Source organism: Lucilia cuprina, chromosome X (assembly GCF_022045245.1).
Source record: "Lucilia cuprina isolate Lc7/37 chromosome X, ASM2204524v1, whole genome shotgun sequence".
NCBI lineage: Eukaryota > Metazoa > Arthropoda > Insecta > Diptera > Calliphoridae > Lucilia > Lucilia cuprina.
The window spans coordinates 12,375,468-12,394,260 of NC_060949.1; the positions used below are offsets into that span (position 1 = coordinate 12,375,468).

Here is an 18,793-nt window from a genome sequence, read left to right on the forward strand (position 1 = left end):
ATTAATAAGGATTGGCCTATATTTCCCCTACTCCCCATTGAGTCCTCTTGTAAAAAATCAGTTTTTGTTTGCCAAAAATAAGTAAAAATATTCCGGAAAAAATTAAAAAACAAATCTAATACTTTTTTTAAATAACCTCCATTTTAAGCATACTGACTGGTGTAGGGTATTATATAATCGGCTATGCCCGACTATACATTCGTACTTGTTTTCATACTACATGCATGTTTTGATGACAAACAGTGACGTTTTCTGTTGTTTTGTATGGCAACACTGCAATCTTTAATATTGTACTCTAAAGCATTAAAGGGAAATAACATCAGAACCAATTAATTTTTAGATTAACTAATCTGATTATTAACTGGCATTTGATTGCCAACTCGAAAACTCGCTTTTAAAGTTATGGTAAATTTTTTACTGACCTGTAGGTATCGCTCATTGATATAGCAGTGTGATGCATTGATGGATATATCGCTGTCATAGTTGTACCGAAGCCACCATTTAAATTTATGCGTTGTGGTGAGAGAGTTGGCATAATACTACTTCCTAGGTGAGATTCCGAGTGCATGACACTATGATGAGTCGCCGGGGTATGATGTACTGAATGTATAAAACCTGTGTTACTAGCTGATGTTGGGCAGGAAATGTTGTTGCTATTACTAATACGACCATTATTGTTGTTACTTTGTACATGACTGTTTTCGCTGTTAGAACTAGTGGTAGAACTTCTATTATTGTGTCCTAGTGTAGCAACATCTAAATGTTCAGTTGGAGCCGTATCAAGATGACTAGTACTGGGAGCTAGTGAAGGCGCCGGGCCATTTGCAGCTACAACTGAGTTGGTGATGGATGATGTTGACGCTAAATCCGCCATGGAATCTGTGGAGTGCGTAGTGTAGCCAAAATAGTCAAAAAACATACGAGCTATTTTAATTTATTAGACGTTATTATAGCGTTTTGCTCAATTTCTACAGAAAAACCTTAAACAATTTTACAAAAAATACTTACTGCTAGTTGATACTGGCATTACAGGTGCAACTGTGGAACTACCTCCAATACTGCTGCTATTTGGACTATCAGTCAGCGAGGCAGCGGGGGTGGTGGACGACGAGACCGGACCTGCTGAATTAGGTGTCCGACGTTGATTTCGCAATTTTTCTTCTCTACGCCATTTTGCTCTTCGATTTGAGAACCATACTTGTATACGAGCTTCTGGCAAGCCGATTTTACCAGCCAATCGTTCCCGTGCAAAAACATCAGGGTAATGGGTGCGTTCAAATTCTGTATAAAAATCAATTACCAAATTATTTTACAATATCAGTTGTTAATTATAATATATATAATTAAATGAGAAAAACAGAGATTAATATTTACCCTTCTCTAGATTATCGATTTGTTCATTTGAAAATGATGTACGATTTCTTTGTAATTTACGTTTTAAAATCAAACGAGCTTGATCATCTTCATTAGCACCTAAATTTGATATGCCACCGTTTGAGTTTTCACCCTCACCTGAAACAGTTTCATCGGAATTATGGCCATCAATTTCTAAAAATAAAATATGAATATAAATATGTATTCAAAATTGTTGATTTGCGAAATTTTATTGAATTTAATTTTCTACTTAAAAACTTTAAGCTATTCTTTTTATTGGATTTTAAAAATCAAGACCAATATTGGCCCCGAAAATAAGTAGCAAAATAACACAGTATGGAATTTAAGATAGCTAAATAAAAGTTCCGAGCTTCAGGGCACTCTAAATCTTCACTGATTCCCTGTACGATAAGCGAGATATTGGTCAAAAGTCTTAGAAACTTGTTGTTTATTATTCATTCTACGGGATTGCATGTTATCAAAGGTTTGTAGTGAAGCAAATTTTTATAATATTAATTATAATTTCATCAAGTTTTTTGTTACTATTAATTTTTTTATTATATTCAGCAAATTATTTTTTTGAAATTTTATAAAAGTACTAATTTTTAAATTTAAACAAGAAAGCACCTAAAATACATAATGAAGACATTTAGATATTCGTTTTTACCTTTTCAAGAAATTTTACTTTTTAAGAAATTCATGCGAAATGTGTCGGTAACTCACCCTACACCACATATAAACCTCCTTCAGAAAATTACAATAACGCTAATTACTGTCATAAAAATTAGAGTATAGCGATATTCAATATAAAAAAGATTTATATAAACCAAAATCGGTCTACAGTAGAGCCCGGCGACAAATATGAAACAAAAAAAAAAAAAAAAGAAAACATTTTGAACTCTCATATTCTCATAGGCATGGAAAGTTTTATGTTTGAAATGGTGTTTTTTTACATACTTTTCATTTGTAAATTTATTTTAAGCTTCTTTACTTGTATCAATTTAAGAAATATTTAGGATTTATATTTAGAATTTTGTTTATTTTTTATAATATACCAATTTAAAAAAAAACTTTGTAGAAGTTATTATGGAGAATGCATGTTAAAACTGATTGATGTCAATTCGGCCCTATTTGTCAAAAATAAGTAAAAAAAATAGCTAATGAGAACTAAAAAAATTATTAAAAAAGATTATTTAGAAAAAAATTAATTACGAAACGTAGAAAACCAAAAAGATAGCCATCCCTGATTCAGCAGACATGAGACAACACAACCTTGTTCAATGAACGCTCAAACGAGACTGAATGAGATTATAATACGTGTGACCAGTGTTGCCACTTTGGTTATTTTAACCAAAATTGGTTATTTTTATTTTGCATGTGTACATGTGAATTATTTTTTCGTTTTGGTTATTTTTTGCAAACAATTGAACTAAATGCTGTTTGCTTTTATTCAAAAAATAAAATTTAAAAAAAAAACTTCTTTTATCTCAAGTTTTAAATCAATTATGTAAATATACATATCGTGCTATTTTGAATTTTGGTAATATGTGGAATTTTTTTTACATATTTTGCTTATTAATGCAACTTATACATCTATTGGTTATACACAAAGGTATTTTTCGATATCTGAATTGGTTAGGATTTTGCAAAAGTACCTATGAGTTTTCCACATATTAAATAAGTTGATTAAAATCATAACAACACCGTAATATTATTTTATTTACACTAGTCAATCTAACACAGTGAATAATGAATCCTATCTCTCCTTTTGGTGCATCCATGAACTTAAAATCACTTTTTGGGTCTATTCAAACACGTCCGTCCTTCCTTTAATATTTCTATTTTTAAGTAAAAAACTCGCGATACTTATATGAAAAAAAATTGGTGGGAATAGTCTACGTACTTAGTAGATTATGTCCTCCAAATTAAATTTTAAGTATAATTGCAACTCCTATATTGTATTGTATACAAAATTGTAATTACATCTAAACTCGTACGACGAACAATAATCGCGATATATGAAAAGATGATGACTTTTGACTTCTACTATCTCACCATGACTTTTAGTTCTTTATTTACATTTTCTAGATGATGTTGTATACTAGTTTTTATTTTTCCGTCTTATATTCTATATTTTGGTCAATTTGTCGGATAATTTGGATAGATTACGTTTACAAATATTGCTGAAGTTATGCTAACATCCGCTACATGGTATTATAATTTAAACCCAAATTTCGAACGAAATCTCCAAATCTGTACATAAAATGATAAGAATTTTATAATTTAAAATTGTTTTCCAAAAAGTCATATGTGGAGTATTTTTAAATTGCGCTAAAACGCGTTAAAAACTCAGTTATTTTTTAAAATAAATATTAATTTCATTTGTTAACGAATCTGCGAAGAGACATATATTTATTGTTGAAAACACGTTAGAGTCGAAAAGAAACAAGATAGAAAACTGAAATATTTTGCCAAAATATTTTTTTTGACCCAGTTTTATTGGTATTGAAAATTCGAAATATCGGTCAACGATTTCACCTAGCCCCCATATTATGCCCTATTCAGAAAATTACTATATTGCTTAAAAAACATATATAGCGATGAAATTCATTATAAAAAGTTTTATTGGAAATGTATTTGTCAAAATTTATGAGGATCGGTATATAATTGAATCTATTCCTCATAAAAAGTCTCTTCTGAAAATGACTTTAAAGCTTATAATGTACTGCAATATAGCAACAAAACACAACATAATCAAGTTTTAATGGAACTAAAATATCTCTGTCAGATTTTATGAGAATTGGTCCATAATTTACCATACGTCTCATATAAGATCTCGTAAAGAAAATTACTTTAACGCTCATAACTGTCTCCATAATAATAATTATAACATAGTTCCACTTCAGAAAATGAATTTGTTATTTTGATGTCCAAATGTAAACATAAAACAAATAAAAATAATTTTGTTTACTTTTTTCTTAATTTGGTTATTTTTTATTCGAATTTTGGTTAGAAAAAAAATTTTGTTGTGGCAACACTGCGTGTGAGTACGTTGTTATAAATTTAGTAACGGTCGAAAAGCACGCGTGCATAGGAAAAGCCTTGCTCTGGTCTACAGTAATGATAGTTAATAAAATATTGTAATTAAATTTGATATGGTTAAAGGGCAATCAAGAGCTTCGCTCCATATAAAGCTGCAGGGCCGGATGGCATTTTCCCGGCACTCTTACTGATGGAAGCGGTACTTGTTTCCGTACATCTGTCTCAGATATTTACTGCATGCTTGAAATTCACATATACATCCATTATATGGCAGGATGCAAGGGTAATATTATACCTAAGCCAGGAAATCCTAGCTATGCGACACCTAAGACTTATCGACCGATAAGTCTTACGTCCTTTCTACTTAAAAACTTGGAACGGATAGTCGATAGTATGTTTAGCAGCAGTATACCGACAGAAACCACCTTTAAGGAAGTTGTCCACTACATATATGGAGACTTTCCCGATCATTCGCCAATTTTAGCATCAGTTTTACTCCCATGATCATAAAGATAAATCTACGGGATGACAGGCAACCATTGAATACTGACTGGCGTCCCACTACACGAACGGTATGAGATATCGATCGGGTTTAGGAATCCAGAATATGCTGCTTTGTACACAGACCAGTTCGAAGATAGATTTATCCAACCCATTAGGTATAGGATATATCATTCCTTAAACCAACATACTCTCCCCGCGATTTTGGGTATTAAACCACATCCACTACGATGATCCCGAAGGAACCTCAACCAACTGACCAGCCAGGACATAGTCCTGCGGGCAACTGGCTACCCCTAGTGCCAGATTATATGGTGCTCTGGTTAGACCTCATGCCAAATCATTCCGAGGCGAAGCCAAGGATACATCACCAGTTTATAGTCCCGGCAGACTAGAGGTATTGGTAGCACCTCTTTACCCGGGGATTGCAATACACCATGATGGAGATTTCACCATGGAAACATGACCCCGGGGGGACACTGGCGGTATGTATTGATATCGAAGACGCCTTCAATAACGTGCACACTGATACTCTTATCCAATCCCTAGACCAATTTTATGTCGGCGCTTAGTTTAGTCGAAAGCCAAAAGCGGTTATAGGACATGTCATCAATGTATATTGGACACATTGGACGGTTATACAAAATCATCGGACGCACCTGATCGTATACCAGACACAGAATATGTCGGAAACTTTGAAACGCTGATACCAGATACAATGTCTTGCTCAAGGAGAACATTAGAGCAAATACCAGTAGGAATCCGTTGTTACACGGATGGCTCTAAATTGGGAGATAAAAGAGGGCTGGTATTCTATATTGAAGATCCAGAAGCAGAAATATACTACCGTTTAGCAAATCATAACAGAAGCTTCCAGGCAGAAATACGAGCAATAACGGAATGCGTAACTATATATTCCGATAGCCAGAAGGCTATTAGGGTGAAATCAGGAGATAGAACTAAATCTAAAACCATTTGACGCAACAAAGGGTGAACTAAAAATATGGGTGATAGAACCCCATATGACTTCTTGAAATAATGTAACAGTGGGTAGAACCACGAAAATCCTATAAGGTGACCCTGATGAGAGCAAGATGAAAAATCTCCTCAAAATGAGAAAGTCTGAAGTTAGTATGATAGTACTTATTCTGAGTGGACACACAGGATTACGAGCAAATTTATGCAAAATTGAACGTGCGAATTCAAACGTATGTAGAGCATGTGGAAAGGACAGTGAAACTCTGGAGCATTTTCTTTGCCACTAATTATAGGGCCTACTTTGACTCCAGCCCCTATAAGAAGGCCATTCAAAATTGAACTAAAAAATTATCATACCGAAATATTGGTCATATACCAGTAAAAGTATATATGTCCATCCATCTGTCTGTTGGATAGGTAGTTAAAATTTTGCAAAACGCTCATTACTGGTTTAATACGAATATAGGAATGAAATTCGGCACACTTAAGTTTTATGCAACCAAATCTCTTTACCAATTTTTTGCAGGTCGGCCCATAAATGACGCCCTTATAAGTCCACTTCAGAAAATGAGTTAAACGGCCATACTGGCTAAAAATGCAATTTGAAACAAACAAAAAGCTCTTTATCCTACACGTATTTAAGGTCCTCTTCAGAGAATTACTCTTACTTTCATGATTGAATTAAAAATACGAGTATAACGATAAAATTCGAAACGAATTCGAATTTCAATGCTATACTCGTATTTTCAAGTTAGCAGTGATCGTTAGAGTAATTTTCTGTAGGGGCCTTACATTGGGGATAGGGTTAATTATGGACCGATCCTCATAAAATTCGGTATATAGATTGCTGTTTTTCGGGGGCCACTTGTATGGGGGATATACGAAAACCCATTTTCACTACCAAACAAGTCTTACCTATGGGGAATATTTGTGTTAAATTTAAACTCTCTAGATCTTTCCTTTTATTTTGGTCTTTTTTGATCCTGGGTATAAAAAGTACTATTTTAAGAAAATTTTTCCATAATTTACCCTTCCGTCCATATACGTATGTTTACGGTTTAAGAATTGAACAAACAATTTTGAACTATTTTGTTTTTAAAAATTAATATACTGTTAATTCAAACCTCAGTCCATAATTTTCCAAATAGTGTAAAACTAATGCATTAATTTCAAACATATGTAAGTTAATACAAATTTAATGCACCAAATGTACCTGTGTTAATGCAATAAACTTGCAATAACATTATTTTTTAATGTTGAAAAAATTTTTTAACGATAAGAACTAAATACATTAGTTAATTTGAAGAAATTTCTTCAATAACAACTAAAAGGTTATTCTAATTAACTACCTCAATTGGTTATAATAAATTAATTTAACTAAAATTTCTTCATATTTACCAGAATCTGTAAAAATGAGAGCACAAGAGGCCGAATTGAGGCATAGGTGTGTTTTATCGGATTTGATGTAACACATTTTCTTTCAAAAAAACATTCGGTTATAAAATTTTATGTTTTAACAATTTTTAAAGTTTACTCACGTGCAGTACAATAATTTAAAATAAATATTTAGGCATTTAGTATTTCGTCCATTTTATTTGCTAAAAAAACGACAGCAAGTTGTAAGACAAACATCACGCGTACGATTGCATAGTTTTTTATTTCATACAGTAAGGGAGAAATTCAGTAAATTTTATCGTGATATCGTATTATTGCACAATATACAAATCAAATTGTGACAATACCAAAATACTTGAACAAATCGTGCGCACTTAATTTATAATATTGAAATTTTAGTTGCTGTTGTTTTTGTGTCTGGCACACAAAGATAGATGAAAAGGAACAGTAGAAGAATTTTAATTTAATATCCCATAAAATTTCCATTCCATTAAAGAGTAGCTGTGCAAAATCTGATATAAACATTTCAAATTGAACATTAAGATGTTTTACTAAAATTAATGTTTAAAGTACTTTTTTTTGTTGCGTCTTTAAGGAGAAAACAAAGTAACGCTGTAATCTACTTATTAGCAAAAAATATGATATAATGCTTTATATTTACTAATGTATAATGAAAAAAAGCACTGTTTCCTTAGTTTCAAAAATTTTGTTAGAAATGGACCAAAATAGTGCGATCTCTATAAAATAATAGCTCAGAGCGGGTTTTTAGGTTGGCAATTAAATGCCTATTTATATTCAGTTTAGTTGATCCCCTTTGACGTTTTTGAGTAGAAATTTTAAAACCAGCGTGCTGCCATACATGCCATCAGAAAACGTTAAAACAATGCATGTTTTTTAAAAAAAGACTTTTCGTTTTGCAAATGCCAGTTATCTATTTAGGAAAAACTAAAATATACATATTAAATACAAGAATAATTTTTAACTTAAATAATAAAGTGCTAATTTCTTCCTTTCTTATTTATGTTTCCAAAAAATGCTGAATATCTCCTTATGAAGTAACCCCTTTGTAAACTTATAAAGCTACAAATGAAATTTCATTAAATTTAAACAATATTTTACGAAAAAATATTTGTAAAAGTACACAACATGTACCAAAGGAACGCATATTACTCGTTTTTGCCCATTTTGTTTAAATATCTTTTTTTCTGTTTTTCTTCCTGAAGACTTTCAAAATACACATATTTCTGATTTCTAATCGTCTAAATATCTTAGCTTTAGAATGAAAAAAATCGGACTTAAAACACAAAAGTACCAACTTATTTGTTCCCATTTTATCTAATTTGTTCCTTTATTTTGTCTCCGTAATTTTGTTAGTTAAAGAAAATCGGTCCAGCCTTTTTAGGCGTGATTGGCGAACAAATAATACATTTTCACTTTTTTGGAGTTTTTCCGACTATTTTAGAGTTTTTGACTTTTTTTACCTTTTTAAAATTTTCGACTAAATTTTAATTTTTTCTACTATATTCGAGTTTTCGACTTTTTCCGACTTTCTTCGACTTTTACGACATTTTTTTACTTTTTTCCACTCTTTTTTAATTTTCGACTATTTCGACTTTTTTCTGATATTTTCGAGTTTTCGGTTTTTTCCGATTTTATTTATTATATACAAAAATTCGTATAAATAGGAAAATATTCGAGCTAGAATCCTAAAAACTTCCTGGCACCTCTATTATGAATTTTATACAAAGAATTCGTACATTTGGGAAACTATTCGATTTTTAAAATCCTTTATTGCTGATATCAAAATTTAAAAAAAAATATTGTTGAATTTGCTAGAATCTTAAAAAATCGTTAAGTTTTTTTATTTATATTGTTTTTAGGGTAGTACACTGGTTATATACGTATGTATAAAGACTAATTACACTGAATTTTATGGCGATATAAATGGTTCTAATTCAGTTTTAAACATTTAAGGTATTTTTCCAAGGAAGTTTGTAAAGTAACAAAGGGCCGATCATTACAAAAAACGGCATGGTCATTTATGTATATAACTTGTGCTAATTTTTGTAGAGGTAGTATTTGTATAGCCGGACGTACATTTCTTATACTACTCAGAAAGTGATTTAGAGTTGATCGGTATAAGGTGAGTGTAGGACCATAATTTTTGTGCGTTATAAACACCTGCGCAAACGCTTAAAATACTTTTCAATTGACATCATATTTTTTTCGTGCTTTAAACAAAACATTTGAAAAAAATCGTAAACCTGCTACACCAGTGAATTCGCTGCTGTCTCGCTGACGCAGTATTGCCATTTTAGCACTTTTAGTGCTAGCTTTAGCATTTTGTTTCGTGTAAATTGAAATTTTTAAGAATTATGCTAAATGCTTTTAAGCATAATCTGATTTATAATTTTTTTCCCCGAAAAAAATGCTTTATTTCTTCAAAACCAATTATTACTCCAAAAATAGTTTTTCGTGTTAATTTTTTATTACTGAAAACTAAAAAACAACATTTATTAGTATTTCAACTAAATTTCTTCTGGTGTGGTAAGTAAATGAAAAGCGTCCGCAAATTTGCTACCAATTTTTATAACTATTTAATTTTTTACGCATTTTTACAACTGATATAAATAAAAGTGTTAAAGAAAATAAAAACAAAAGGGAAAGTAATAACAAAATTAAGTTAAGTAAAATAAAAGAATACGAATAAAAATTTAAAAAAATAAAGCAAAATTTAAAATAATATAAATTTAAATAGAATTTCAAATAAAACAATAAAGGAAATTTCAGAATGGAGAGGTAAGTTTTCATGTAATTACTTATATAGAAACAAAAATATTAATATATATTTGTTCATATTAGATATCTGTTGAAGGAGAAGCAGAGTTCCAAGAAAAATGCCAGCGCCGATTCCAACAATGAAGATTCCTTGTAAATTTCTACATCAAGCGATGATGAAAACCCAAAAGATTATACAACACTAGTGGAGTATTTATTTTGCAGAATTTTTAACGTATATATATGTTTTTTAATGCAATATTTTAACTATTTTTAGAAAAAAGAAATACGCACAAAAGGCAAGAAAGAATTGGCTACATGTTTAAAATTTTTTTTGGTGTGGTAAGTAAGGACTGGATGCTTCTTGGCGAAGATAACTATTTTGTGAAGTGTAAATATTGCAAAAAGAATTTGCAATATAAACTATCAATTTAACAAAAAAACATGTTTTGTGTTAAAACATAGAGAAAATTCAAACCCATTCAATGGACTACCGAAGTGACTGAATTTTGCAGAAAACAGTGGGGCAAAAGATTAGCAAGGATGTGTGAAGCAAGATTTTCTTTGTACATAGCTTGTCACTCATCAATAAACTCTGTAAATCATTTGTTTGGATGTGAAAAAGAAAATCATAACAATGATGCAGTCACAGCGGATATTTCATTAGCCAGAACGAAATGCACAGCAATTTTGAAACACATATGGGCACCTTATTTTCAAGAAAAATTAAAATTTGATTTGACTGATTGTAATTTTGAAAGAAAGATTTGAAAGATAATAATTAGGTATTTTATTTAAATAAGAAACCAAATTACTACAACATTTTGTAGCAATTGAAAAGTGCGAGGACAGTAGCGCTAATTGAATTGTTTTTAAACAAGTATTAAAACATTTTAACTTGGATATTGGTAATTTAACTGGATTAGGAACAGATAATGCCAAGGTGATGATTGGCTCAAATAACAGCGTACATAAAAACCTACAAGAATTAAAAACAAATAAAACTTGTCCCGTGTGCTTGCCATTCCTTGCAGCTTGCTGTAACACATGCAGTTTCAAAATCGTTTCCTCCTGACATGAATATTTGTCTAATGAAATCTATGATTGGTTTTAAAATCCTCAAAGAGGCAAGATCTTTATAAAAAAACTATTTTACTATTTTAATGATAACGAACCACTGAAAATTACTCGTGTATGTACAACACGTTGGATGTCCATTGAAACTAATATAAAACGAATTTGTGAACAGTGGTTGGAATTTAAAAAAAGATATGATGAAGTTAAAACGCTTTTTAGTTTAATGGCTTTAATTAAAAATAAAATTCGAAATGGAATTAAACCTTAACTGATAAGTTCAATAATACAAATTCGAGAAGGATTAAAATTCGAAAATATATGCTGTTACACAATATCTAATGATATTGAAAAAAAAATAAGATCATTTGAAATATATCAATATGAAGATAAAGATGAAGAAATATTGGAGTCCATTTAATCAAATGCTATTTGTATCCAATAATATTGTATTTATGAATTAATTTTGATAAATGAATAAGAAAATTTAAAATCATATTTCATTAAAAAATGAAAGTAATACACAAACTAAAAAAGGTAATATATAAAAGAAAAAAACAATAATTTATATGTGTAATAAGTATTTGAAATAAATTGTTTTATTACATTATAAAAAATTTAGCTCATTTTTTGTTAAATTTCGCGCAGTCGGAAGATCACAAACAGTTTTCTGTTGTATTGTATTTTTCTGTAACAAACATAAAAATTACTCACAAAAGACTAACAAATGACTATAATATGATATAATAAATATAATAAAAACGACCAGTTATTTGGCTCATTAATGACTCAAAAATATTAAAAAAAGTCATAATTGATCAAAAGTGGGGCTCACAAATGACTCATTTAGAAGAGTCGGGGGTAGGGTACCATTTTCCCCCGATGAATGTATCATTTATGATCAGAAAATGAGCGCATATATGATCATTTTATTCGTGCAGAAGTCATAAATGACTCGAATGTGATCAAAAATTTTAAAAAATGCTAGCTGGAATATAATATATGAATAATGACAAGGAAACACTAGATACATACTAGCAAACGAAATTTAATTTTATTTGGGTGCAACAAAAAATTACCGGCACCACGATGTGTCATATGCGAAATGTAATTTTGACATAGTAAACAAATGGTAACAAATGATTTACTTTTAATTTCATTATACAATTTAATTTTGTCAAAATTTTTTTTGCTTATTATTTTATTTTGCTATTTATATTTCTTATAAATAGTAAAGATAATTACATGAATTAAAGAAATGTTCACTGTTTATAATTTACTAGCTAATACCCGGTGTGGTTCGCTACCCCAACCAAAATAAATACATAACAAGTAAGAGTGCTATATTCGGCTGTGCCGAATCTTATATACCCTTCACCATAGTGTATTTTAAACATCTTTTATAAATTTTAAATTTTTTCCCGACTACATTATTACATCAAAAGCTAAACAAAAAGAAAAACAACAACAACGCTAAACGAAATAAAACACAAAATACACAAGGCATCTAAACCAACAGACATCTAAACATACATAACGAAAAACACAGAAAAACAAAAATAACAACGCTATGACTTCAACAGCATCCAAACGAAGGGTGCCCAAGCCCTATGCGCTTGGTACTCTTTTGTTTTTGTAAATGCGCTTAGCTATAGACAGTGTGTTTTCTATACTTATATGCGCTTAACCTTAGCATTACGTTGTTGTTGTTCTTAACAGTATACAAGCATGAGTAAAACAACAACACTTTCGTATTCATTGCTGGTAAACATTGACGAGACGTAGATTTTGTTTTGGTTTATCGTAAAAATAATGGTTAAAAAAGCACTTGGAAAAAATTTGTGTTAGTTTTAAATTTCAAACTTACATTATTCGCATAAAAATTATTGTACAATAACTCACAATCTACTCTCATATAATTGAAAACGTTTTAAATACTTTTTTCTATTCATTAAAAAATATTATTTTATTTTACAAAAAATGCAAATCATATTTTTTTGCTGTGTATATTTTGTATGTTTGGATTCCAAACATACAAAAAATACACAGCTGAATAAAACCAAATACATCTACACATACACGTGTACATCTTTTTCTATATACAGTGTTATTGTTGCTTTTATAACAATTTTTTTATGAAATTTTCAGAGGTTGTCTCGGATTTTTGCTCATATTTCCGTTATTTACCGACCGATTTTGCTGATTTTAAATAGCGATCTTCTCGAAAGCATGTCTAATATAATTATTGAAGATTCGGATCTCGCCGAAATCTGGGGTCCTCTAAAAACTGATTTCAACAGACAGACGGACATGGCTTAATCGACTCCGCTATCTATAAGGATCCAGAATATATACACTTTATAGGGTTTAGTTGCTAAATTATAAAAACTTTCTTGAAGGTTTATTATAATTTCTTTTGATGATAATATATTTCATTTAAATTCTAAAATAATAGATTAATGATCTATTTATTTCTTACTTGCTAAAATTTAATATATACTTTTACATATGGGAGATGCCAAGCAAATTATTGCAAGTTCGCCAATTTATATCTATCAATGAAAATTGGAATTATCTAACAGTTTCAAGATATACGAAAATTTTTATTTAATTCATATATATGGTGCCAAGCCCCCCATTAAGAGTCCGCCCGTTATTTTCTAAATGTTCATATGAATGTCGAAGTTATTCATATTAAATTTAAAGATTATAGCTGTAATAGATTCTCAGATATACGATTTTTTCTACTTTATTTACATGGGGGCTTCAAGTCCCCATAGTAGTCCGCCAATTTTAAGATTCTAACAGTAACAGTTTCCAATATAAACGAATTTTTGTATTTAATTTATATGGGAGGTTCCACGCCCCTAACGCTAGTCCGCCCTTTTTATCTGAAATAATCATGTTGGCACTAAAGTGGCTCCTACAAAATTTGAGGACTCTAACTATTATATTATTTCAATATAAACATTTTTTTTATTTAATTAATATGGGAGGTGCCACTCCAATCATGGGTAGTCCGCCAATTTATTACCCAAAATGTTTGCATGGATGTTATAGTAATTCATGCAAAATTTTAATATTCTAACTGTAATAGTTTCGAAGTTAAAATAATTTTTGAATTTAATTTATATGGGAGGTGCCACGCCCCCTAACGCTAGTCCGCCCACTTTTTATCCCATATAATCATATTGACACTAAAGTGCCTCCTACAAAATTTGAGGACTCTAACTGTTATATTATATCAAATATACGAATTTTATATTTTCTTAATGTGGGCGTGGCTCCTCGCCCACTTGAAAATGCAAAATAAAAAATAGTAGTCCAGACATACAGGAATACGCTGTGAAAATTTCAAGCAAATCTATTCAGCCGTTTAGTAGTCTATAGCGTTCAAACATATAAACATACAAACTAACACACATTATCCATTATCTTAGATAGTAAGAGAAAATGTTTACTGGGACTTATAAATTAACTAAAATAGAGTAGTCAAAATTTTCAAAAATTTAATCAAAAAATTATTAAATTAAGCACCAATAAACAATGAAACGATATTATTTAGTATGAAGAAATTTCTTCACATTAACTATTAAAAAAAGCGAAAAAATCTTTAATCTAGAACAAAAATGTCGTTAGCTTTATAATAACAAAATGTTTAATTTTTAAACCCCATTTTCCAGTATTTTGGAAAATTTTTGGTTCTATGTAGAAAAAGATTCGCGAGAACCTACTTTCAACCCTCCCTAATGTAAATTGCCTACTTTAGTAATATTTTCTAGCTAGGTAAAAATTTCGGAATAGTGTCTATAAGTCTCAAAAAGTCTAAATTTGAAGTCGATTTAGAATCTATGTACTGCTTGTCATAAAATGTTAGTGAATCATATTATAAGATTGTTTTATTGTTTAAATTATTATTGAAAATAAGATTTCCCAAAAAATCTACAATTAAAGCTCTAAATCCTTAAAATTAAAAAATTCTTTGAATACATACTTAAGTAAAACTTTCTAGGATAATGTATATATAACAATTTTGTAAAGTTTCAATTTTATCTCACTGTCTACATTTTTATGTTTCAAAACTTCTGACCTAAATCTTTTTAATATGATTTAACGATTGTAAACTACATTATCAACATGTCATCTTAAAACTGAACTTACAAAGTTAAAAAAATATTGTAAAGACATTATATTTAAAAAAATGCACGAAATTTCAACATAAAACTGTCCATGAATACTGACAATTTCCCTTTTATACATATTTGCACGAGGAATCTTTTTATCTAGATTTAGATTTCTTTTAAACAACCACTAGAACGACCCTTTTCCACAAAACTACAAAGACACAATACATGCATATTTGATCCCCACACATTCAGTAAAATAAACATTGAGTTAGACAGACAGGCATACATATATACAATACAGATTTGATACCTTTTAATCGTTTATATTCATGATAAGTATCAGAAAATATACTCTTTTTACAACTTGTCACTTTAACGTTCATTATCTGTCAAATGCGTTGTTGTTTTTGTGACAACACATCATCGGCATTGCAGAGCCTTGATAATAATATAAGAAGTGTTACAATTACACTGTGTCACTTCTGACTCGTTCCATAAATGAAATGACATAAATCATTCACAAAAAATGTTAAGTTTAACCAAAACATTTCGTAGTTAAACCAAAATATTTCTTAGCGTATGATTAGGTGATCAATTGTATATATATCGTCACTAACTAATCAAATATCGAATTTTTGCTGATTATAATATACATACAACATACATACATAGATACATACATACATACATACATACATACATACATACATACATACATACATACATACATACATACATACTACATACATACAGCAAAACTATATGAAAAGATATGGATACTTTTCATATAGTTTTGCTGATTATAATATACATACATACATACTTACATACATACATACATACATACATACATACATACATACATACATACATACATACATACATACATACATACAGACATACATACATACATACATACATACATACATACATACATACATACATACATACATACATACATACATACATACATACATACATACATACATACATACATACATACATACATAATACATAATACATACATAATATTAATTAAAATATATTTTCCATATTGAATTAGTAGGGCATATCCGACTTTATTTTCTTACTAGTTATGTAGTACATTTATGTGTTCGAGGTATTCGTTGTAACTCTCATCTTTAAGTATGAATCGATTTCAGATTTATGTACATACGTGTTTATTTATTTATGTACAGGCGTGTTTATTTATTTTTCCCTCTGGAAAAATATATTGCAAAGTATGTTAAAAATCGGACCATCAATTTGTACTCCATTAAAGTAATTTCCCCTTATAGAAAATGCCCTTAATTACAGAAAAAAATATGCACAATTTTTTTTAACAATCGGTTGCTTAAATTTAATTTCGATTTATATAAATATTTTTGTTTGGGTTTATAACAAATTTGTTTGATTCTCACACAGAATAAAAATATTTTCTAACAAAAACTTTATTAAAATAAATTTTTCAGTAAAAATTTTTACTTCATATCAACCTTTAACGTTTCATAAAATTTTATAATCATTGGTACATGTTTTACACTAGACCCCTAGCTAGCATCCTTCAGGAATCTTCAACTTCATGTTTTCTGTAATTATTTAATTTTAAATTGGTTCATTTGTTTGCTTACCAAAAATGAATTGCGCTTTGCCATAAATCCCCGTTTAAGTCCTACTCATTAAATAAATTAGCAATATCCTAATCCAGTATGGTATTAGTCAGATTCGTATTCCTTGAAATATTCAATATAAAAATATTCATTCATTAAAAACCCACCTTAATGTACGCACATAACTGAGTTGTTTGTGCTTGAATGAGCATTTTGAACTGTTGACATATATAATTAAGTATATGTTTGCTTGCAATGTTGGGAGGAAATATTTTATGTCACGTACCAAAGAATTGTTATGCGTTGACAATGAAAGATGTAAATGCTTGATAATATTCGATACAAATAGATGATATAGAGATAATTTTTATATTGTGTGAACACAAACTATTGACAGCTAAGTCATAGGACTTACACAAACTTGTCTATCGCTCTTTAAGATAGTTTTTATTATTTTTAGTACTCTTTAAAAATCTTTTTGACAAATCACTGAATTTCAAATAGTAGCTAAATACCAATTGGCATACCCCCTCGTCATAGGATTTAAAATAAAGCTATGGCTATTAATTTTTATATTTTATAGCTTGAAAATTGTACAGGAATTATTTATAGGATAACGTTAGCAGGTGCCGTAACTGTTCTGAAGTTTGAAGATACTTTAAGAAATTTGTCTTACACAGTATATTTTCCAAAACCGAAAATGTTACAAGTAACGAACGCAATTTTCATTATACATACTAACATTTAAACAATTATATTTTTATTTATTTTTTAAACCAAATGGCAGCTGATTTGTTATAATAGGATTCGTTGTTTATAATTAAAACCTACAACATAGAGGGTACATTTTGTTTTTAAGAACGCATAATATTGCTGATGTTAATAACGCATAATAATATTGTTTTTTTTACCCACCTAAATACTGTATAACTGAACCCCAGAATAGAACATTTGAGCTCAAAATTACATTCAATATACTCGAATGTCAACAAAAAGGGGCACAACTAAGTTTTATACTAGCCTTTATGATCCTGCAGAATCGGAGTCAAAGTTGCTTTTTCATGTCGCCCGAAAGTGCGATCTATCGAGTTTACAATAAAGGTTTAATCTGTGCTATATGTTCCTACATTTATAAGAGAAGAGATTTTTGTACCCGACATTGCCCGTGCTGTAAAGTGGTTTCATAACAATATACTGAAGTATTTTTCCCTTTCTTTTAAATGTTTCAAAAATTCTAAAGGTCTCCTTATGTAGATCAAATAAACAAACGAACAGACTAACAAAATTATTTGTTTTATGTATAAGGTTTTAGATACTAGGATTTGGATTTCTTTAACATCCTTGTAAACATTTTGGGTAATAAATTAGCGGACTACCAATGGGGGGCGTTTTACCTCCCATATGAATAAAATTTACAAAAAATCATTCATCTGAGAAACTAACAGAACTAGGATTTTCAAATTTTGCATGAAGAGCTTTAATATTCATCTGAACATTTTGGGTGAAAAGGGCGGACTTCCATCTGGGGGGCTTGGAAATATAAAAAGTCGTATATTAGAGCTAGAAAATTATAAATTTTACATGAAGAACATTCGTGTGAATATTTAGAGAAAATTAGGCGAATTTTACATCTCTAATATGAATTAAATACAAAATTTATATATATCTTGGAAACTATTATATAATTCAAATTTTCCATAGGTTACAAAATCTAAATTAACGTTTGGAAAAATTTGGGGAACTTGCAATAGTTTGCATGGCAAACGATATGTAAAAATATGTATATCTGATACATCGCTTTTAGGGTAGCAAAGCACACTAAGTAAAGCTAGCAACATAACATATAATTATTCTTTTTTTATTCGTTAAATTCAAAAACCCAAAAATATGAAATGTGTTAGTCCTTTGCTCCAT

The 18,793-nt window shown here is 29.7% G+C and overlaps 1 protein-coding gene and 1 long non-coding RNA gene across 5 annotated transcripts in view; one reads left to right on the forward strand and one right to left on the reverse strand.

Annotated features, from left to right (window-relative positions):
* Positions 1 to 18,793, reverse strand: part of LOC111684782 (paired box protein Pax-6) — an 82,838-nt gene that overhangs the window by 3,161 nt on the left and 60,884 nt on the right. For 3 of the 4 annotated variants that reach the window (XM_046956171.1, XM_046956163.1, XM_046956157.1), the window contains 3 exons: positions 1,375 to 1,548; positions 1,009 to 1,281; positions 423 to 924 (listed from right to left, as the gene is read on the reverse strand). In XM_046956171.1, the coding sequence (XP_046812127.1) occupies positions 423 to 924; positions 1,009 to 1,281; positions 1,375 to 1,548 (949 nt within the window). The remainder of the gene's footprint in view (positions 1 to 422; positions 925 to 1,008; positions 1,282 to 1,374; positions 1,549 to 18,793) is intronic. The other variant, XM_046956151.1, reaches the window with a different exon arrangement.
* LOC124421276 lies at positions 10,036 to 11,658 on the forward strand. The gene is made up of 3 exons (XR_006941546.1): positions 10,036 to 10,089; positions 10,153 to 10,278; positions 10,346 to 11,658. It is a non-coding gene; the product is annotated as an uncharacterized LOC124421276 (long non-coding RNA).